The following is a 7,322-nucleotide window of genomic DNA, read 5'->3' on the forward strand; positions in this document are numbered from 1 at the left end:
TATACTTAAAAGTGTCATGGCCGTAAGTTTTAAATCAACAAAATGTGAAAACTGTGTAAGGATCTGACTAACTTTTCAAAGCATCTCATTTTCATCTCCATGTGTCTGCTTTGTCAGGATATTTAATAGATAGAAATAGGACAAGTTATAAACACACAAACTGAAAAGTTTAAATGTCACAAATGTTAAATGACGCTATAATAACTGTGAGCAAGATGTAACTGCCTCTAGAAAAGCTTTTTACTATTTATACAAAGATCATTTAATGCAGTTTGTTGTTTGTGTCTTTTTATTTAGGATTTCCTCTACCTAATGAATCATCACTGAGAGTATACCAGGAGAAGCTGACACTCCATGAGATGTTTTAGTAGTTTAATGTTTTCCAAGATGTTTCCAAACAAGCTTGGGTCTAAAACCTTCCTGGCTGAGAAATAACATCCTGGTCACAAATCAGTAGAATAGACATTAAGCAGCAGAGGGACTTAAAGCACAGGTTTAGGCCACTGAATTGCCAGGAGATTAATGGATCTCAAAGAAGGTGACATTGAAGTTCCCATAAACAAATACATAGGTCAGTGATGGTAGATGCAAGCGGTCAGGAAATTCCACCTTCACATTTTCAGGGCATTCCACTTCAAACATACTGCTCTTCACTCTTACAGTTAACTGCAGAGGAGGAAAAAGGAGAGATCAATCAGTTGGTTCCGCATTTGTGAGGAATATGTGTGGTCTGTTTGTAAATTAAGAAAGCGTTATAGTGTTAAAGAACTATTGATTGTAACAATTGATTGAATGTAACTCCATTCAAACTGCATTCAGAAACAGCAGTTAACAGAATTTCCAAACTTTAGTTATAGTAAACATGGCTCTATTCAGTGTTTAAAATAATGGATGTGGTTTTATAGTAGATTAGGTGCTTGTTGCTGGAAGTGTTGAACACAGAACTACTAACACTGCCTATTGAATTATCTTTGCTCTCATGATCAAATGTTATGCTACATGGTAAAGTTAAATACTTTGAGTATATTTACTGAGTATTTAGGTACAGTGAGATTTGACTTAAGCTGATTTGCTTAAATCTATATCCCTAGAGACTAGGCCCCCAAAAAACTCAATTTGGAGAAAATACTGTACTTGGGTTGTCAAGAAGTCCAAAGTACCAAAGAAAGCGAGGAAGAACCAAGCAAATACAAAAGAGCAATAATTTTCAGTAATTCTAATTTAAACATGAATATTTGTTATTACTGTGAGAGGTATATTGCAGAAAAACAAAAGAAAAAACATTTTCCTTCCTTTTCACAACAGCTTGCAGGTCAAGCACTTCATCAGCCCACATAAGATACACAAAACAAAACAAAAAAAACTTTAAAATGAAACGTTTAGTCCTCCAAAGAACTCTTCCAAAAACAAATCAAACATTTGTGAGTTCCAACACGATAAAGACATGTACCTGCAAGATTACATACAGCACATAACCACTCCTCACTCTATGTCATCACAGCAAGGGTCTGATGAAACTAACCACCTGGGTAAAAACATCACCCATTAAAGCTCTCACATCCTTTCTCTCACCTGTAGTCAACTCAGGACTGAATCCTGCTCGCTCCCCCTCAGGGAAGTGTTCAGCACGGTCTTAAACCACACCACACCTGTGGCTCACTCCTACTCAATCCCTTCAGCTATGGTTGCAAGGGCTCCACCTTCACACTGCACACACCACGCATAACACCACATCATGTGTTATAACTTGTAACTTATAACATAGCATGTGTGAGTTAAAATGCTCACACATTATAAAAGCAAATCGCTATAAAAGCAAACATCAGATACTATTTAAATAATATTTACAGTTGCTCAACTACTTATACTAATAAGCCCCCATAATAGCAATTTAAGGAAGTTATTTATCAAAGCTGATACCCTGGCTTCTTAGAAGAAACAGCTGAGAAAAAGCTTGGAGTCACTAAGCTACTGACTACCTAACAGACTGGCTAGATGGGCTGAACAACCATCACTTTTAGTAAACTTTCTTATATACTTGTTGTAGGGGTTGCCATGATGGCCTGTGCTCACAGTGATATAAAAGCGGGCATGTCTAGGATAGGCGAGAGAGGTAGGTAACACCTCAAACAGGCTTCACTGACCTGCAAAGAGTGAGATAAAGAGAGAGGTAGCAAACAAAAGACAAAAACTGAAACAGGGACTTGAAAGAGACACTGATGATACAGAGAACTTGATTTATCTCTGGCTCTTACCTCAGTGTCAGTTCCCTTTTTGAAGGGGAAAACTGGAATAACGCCTTCTGCTTGCCAGCTCCCTTTTGACATTGAGTTGCAGACAATTACACCTCCATCAGGGTTGTCTTGGAAACGGGGGTTGAAGTGAAATGCCAGGTTCTGCGAATCACTCCCCAGGTTAATACTGAATCTGAGGATAACATTAGTGTGGGTAAATCCCTATTTATGGGGCAATATGTTTCTCTCTATTGACAATTCCAAAGACACATCTTCCCTTTCCCTCATATTTCACTGTAGTTCTTCCTCTGATCTCCCAAGCAATGATGATCTCACACGAGAGATTTGCAGGCTAAATCTCAACACTTAACTATGATTATTTATGGTAATCCAGTGAAGGAATGGTAACATAATCATAAAGCAGAGCAAAAGGAGAGCAGAGCAAAAGGAGGTGATTCAAAATGCAATGTAAATGTGAAATAACCATGTAAAATTCTCTGGATATACAATTATATAAGAAGGTGATTTACAAATCTGATGTTGCCTGCTGTTAATGTTGAGATATCAAGGAGATTGTCCCTCAGACCTGGATATTAAATAAAACAAATACAAAACAGTGACATACCTGTCAGCATCTTGGGGTATATTCCCTTTGATTTTGATGATGCTGCCATCTTTCAGGACTGCATTCGTCAGTGTTAGTTCCTGTCACCATAACACAGACAGGTGTACATTAAGGAAAGAAGACCTGAAATGATGCATCGTACTAACACACCGCCTTACCTGAAGAGTGACCTCTAAACATTGCTGGAGTGATATCCATCAGCACATCTGGAGATCCCCCATAGCTGCCAGTTCATTATGAATATCCTGTAATACTATAGAGTTGTCTGATCTATATTCTAAAAAGTCAACTGAAAATTGCATTTACATTTTGCATTCTTCAAACTGGTCATCATCTTTGAGTTTCAACCAAAACTCATGATATAATGATCAAAATGAATCAATTAAATATATGTGTAAATGACTAAAATATCAGTGTCAAAATACAGGTTATTAAATGTCAGGCATGTGCTTGGATTGATAAGTGAGTAACAGAAAACAAATGGGGGTATAAATAAGGTTTGAATGGTCACTCACATAGGGTGGTGGGGTGTAATCAGTGGAGTACCACATGGATAAAATTAGGAGAATTACAATATTGCTACCAATCACAAGTAATAAAACCTTCAATTTAATGTCTCGTACAAAGAATGGTCTGTCTTACAGTGCTGTCACCATGCTGGGGAATTAATTTGAAAAAGCTGTCCCAGTGCCATCTACTGTGGTAACTGTTTAAAATGTTATGCTGGATTTAATAGGTATTACTTATGTGACAGTACAGAAGTGGTTGCAAGAAAATAGGTTTGGGGTTTCATCTTAAAATTTCCAAATGTGCCTTTCTATTGGTGAATTGTGCGCCAGAAGGGAACTGACCCAAGCCAGTTAGAAAATGTTAGTCTAAGAGAGAAAAACAGACATGAACCTGAAGACTCTAATTAGAACAGGCAATGTGAACTGATAGTGTAGAACTGTTAATAGGAACAGACCCATTGAATGTGCTGGAGAAGCACTGCCAGCAATACAAACTCAAGTCCACTCCATGACACTTGAGCCCTGTCATTTATGTTTAAGCTATGGAAACTACTCTGAGACTGCTCCTTTACAACCAGTGCTCACCCATTTCTCACAGAGTGAACCTATATCTGCACAGATACTGTATATGGTTGGCTGCATGACAATCCTAATGCTCTCTCTTGGAACCTATATCTGAGGCTGTGGATTTTGGAAATAGCATTAGCATTGCCGTACAGACAACCAGCCCCTGTAGAATACATCAAAATTGTAGGGCTGGAGCACCGTGAACCAAAACCCCATTCAGGCATTTATTTGCCTTTTCCAAGTGCTTCCAGGTGAATGGGGCATGAACTGTGACCAAGATAAATTTCCTTTCCAGAGAATAATACTGCAAAGCCCACTTTATAATAATAATGATAATAATGAATAAAAATTGCTTATACTTATAAGGTGCTTTTCTGGACACTCAAAACTCTTTAGAGAAAATGGGGACTCTCCTCCACCACCATCAATGTGGAGCACCCACCTAGATGATGTGACGGCAGCCATAGTGTGCCAGAACACACACCACACAACAGTTACCAGTAGGGAGGAGAACAGAGTGATGAAGACAATTCATAGATGGGGATTATTAGGAGACCATGATTGGCCAAGGCCAATGGGAAATTTAGCCAGGACGCTGGGGTCACAACCCCTACTCTTTTCAAGAAATGCCGTGGGATTTTTAATGACCACAGAGAGTCAGGACCTCAGTTTTACTTTTTATTTTATAGTGTCCCTGTCACTACACTGAGGCATCAGCACCCACGCAGAATGAGCACCCCCTGCTGGCCCCACCCACACCTCTTCCAGCAGCAACATTAGTTATTTCCCAAGAGACCTCCCATCCAGGTACTGACCAGTCTCACACCTGCTTAAATTCAGTGGGTTCCCAGATGTAAGACGCATTTATAGCCAAGCACATTACTACTCCAGGAGTAACTATATTATAAATTAGCTCCTTTCCTATTTCTGGCTACTTCTGTTTAACTAACAATTATTATTATGATGTCATAAATGTTACAAATGTTACAGTAGGGAAAAGTTTATTTCATATTCAGTCAATATTCAATCATACATTTGGACATTTTCATACTTTCAGCATGATATTGAAAAGTAACAGTTTATTACTTTTTTTTTTAATTGTAATGGAAAAAAGACATCTAACATTAACTTTCATAACTTTCATACATTTCAGCCCATGTAGTGGCTGAAGCTGCTGCTGCTACATGGAGTTGTTGTAAAGAAACCCAATCAATCATTGCTATGCTCAAAAAAGTGATTACAAGGCGAATACTTCAATATTTGAAATTCCATCACAAAGCATTTTACATCAAGAGATACTGTAGAAGAAGAGTAATTTGTAAACAAGTGAAACAGAAGAAAAAATTAGCTGGTCTTACCGCCATGTTGTGGTAGCAGATTAAGGTGGGAACTGAGCAGAAAATCTTCTGCTAGAAAAAGGAAGGAATAAGTGATTGTTGAAACAGATACATTATCCATTAGAAGATCGAGCTGTCAGCACTCATTAGAGGGTTTTTTGCAAAAAAAATGCAAATTACTAATAGGATGGTAGATTTTAAGTCCTAGCCACATTTTGTAACAGGTGTGATAGTAGCAGACTTCAAACCTACAGGAATTAAGAAAAGACTATGTTTTTCTGTTTAAATATCCCTTGCCATCTCTTTCAGCAGGAGGTCCTCCTTTAAGGTGAACACATGATACTTCTACAACTAGTTTTCCCATAGACCTGGGAGACAATACTATTTCCATGTTTCCATAGATCAATTATCCCATCCTCTTGCGGTGATGGAAAGGTAAACTTCTTATTGTCATTCACAAAGAGATACATTCGTTTCTCATTCGTGGACATTTTTAAGGTGATAAATATAACTGAAATGTGTCAAACAATGACTTAATGTGCTCACTTATTAACTAGGAAAATCTCACAGCTTCTCCCAAAAATATATAGAATATAAATATAAGAAAAATGTATAGGATTTTCAAACGTATAAAAGATTCTCCTGTTCAAATATTTTTCCCAAAATCATCATCTTGATTTGAAGGCTGTGATTTTATCTGCTTGTTCAGCATAGTGAATATGGTCCACAAATAAGCAAATTTCAGAAGTTTATACCAATACTATACAATGTTAATTCAACATTCATGTAATCCACAGACAAGGGCATATTTGATTACTTTCTTGAATGAAACTTTATCAAACACATGCCTGGAATAATAGTGTTACAAATCAGGTGTGTGATAAAATTATTAAATTAGTATAAATATCAGCTCTTGATTACAACTTGATATACAAGCAAATTATAAATATTAATAATTTCACCATGTTTAGGGATTACCAAGCATTACACAACATACTTGTTCTATATCCTGTGGCAAGCTGTAATAAGAGAGTGATTAGCCAATACTAAGACTGAGCAAAATAATATTTATTATGAGAAATAACACAGCTATACAACACAAACGTTCTACTACTATTTTACTACTATATACACATATTTGCAAGTCAGTGACTATCAGAGCCCTACCTTCTTCAGACATACAAAGTGCAGAATCGTTAATGAATAAGAACCAATTTACTTTTTCTGCAGAAAGACACTTAATAGGAGAAACGTTTTCATTTTCTGGATTCAACAATAAGGGTAATTTCCAGATTAATCAGACAGCAAGCTCTCCTATATATTGAAGCTGAATATCTGGTATTATCACAGCATTCAGATTACCTGAAGAGAATCCCGTTTCTGGTAGCTCTCATACTTTTAATGAAGAGGAGGATGATGACTGTCCTTCCTGTCTGTCCTGATCTCAATTTCTTTTCTCAGCATATCTGTTCCTGTTTTTATGCTATGGTCCACACCTATGAAATCTAGTTTAATGATGATCGCTTGGAGTGGCTCAGTCACTATTGAATATAGCTGTTCACTGTAGCGAGATTTTGTTTTTCAATGAAATAATTGTTTCAGTGGACCATTAGCAAATATAATTTATCTTGGATATAGCTGGTTGTATCAACAAAATATACCAAAATAATGAGACTATTGTCAAGCATGTTTGCAATGTACAGAAATTTGAAAATGTACTGCAAATGCAATGAAGTTTTATCTATATATTGTCATTTCAAATCATAGAGTATACTCATTTAATCAATCTCATTTAGTCATTTCTTACATGGTCAAACTGAAACCCAGTAGGACACCAGGCAGGAAGTCTAACAACCAAGTCCCCCAATGAAAAGGCAGCAGTCACCTCAGGGATCAGGCCCCCACACGAGTCAATTGCAATTGAAAGGTTACATGCTATAATCTCTAACATTAATGCTCTTATCTTATTAAAAGGATTACTCACAGTTCTGAGCTCCTGACAGCTTCTTCCAAGTGTTGTTCCAGGTCTCTCAGGTGGTTATGCAGGTAC

General features: G+C 37.1%; 1 protein-coding gene across 2 annotated transcripts; it reads right to left on the reverse strand.

Moving 5' to 3' along the window:
• Positions 1-355: 355 nt before the first annotated feature.
• On the reverse strand, positions 356-7,322 carry LOC138241194 (galectin-1-like). 2 transcript variants are annotated; one of them, XM_069194234.1, is made up of 5 exons: positions 7,257-7,322; positions 5,294-5,344; positions 2,860-2,939; positions 2,256-2,427; positions 356-666 (listed from the first exon to the last, which is right to left on the reverse strand). In XM_069194234.1, the coding sequence occupies exons 2-5, from the start codon at positions 5,297-5,299 to the stop codon at positions 520-522; spliced, it is 405 nt and encodes a 134-aa protein (XP_069050335.1). In that variant the 5' UTR covers positions 5,300-5,344; positions 7,257-7,322; the 3' UTR covers positions 356-519. The 2 variants fall into 2 exon arrangements, with proteins under 2 accessions (XP_069050335.1, XP_069050337.1); XM_069194236.1 differs by having other exon boundaries at positions 5,294-5,341; positions 7,257-7,315.

The sequence above is a fragment of the Lepisosteus oculatus genome, chromosome 9 (genome assembly GCF_040954835.1).
Source record: "Lepisosteus oculatus isolate fLepOcu1 chromosome 9, fLepOcu1.hap2, whole genome shotgun sequence".
Lineage (NCBI taxonomy): Eukaryota > Metazoa > Chordata > Actinopteri > Semionotiformes > Lepisosteidae > Lepisosteus > Lepisosteus oculatus.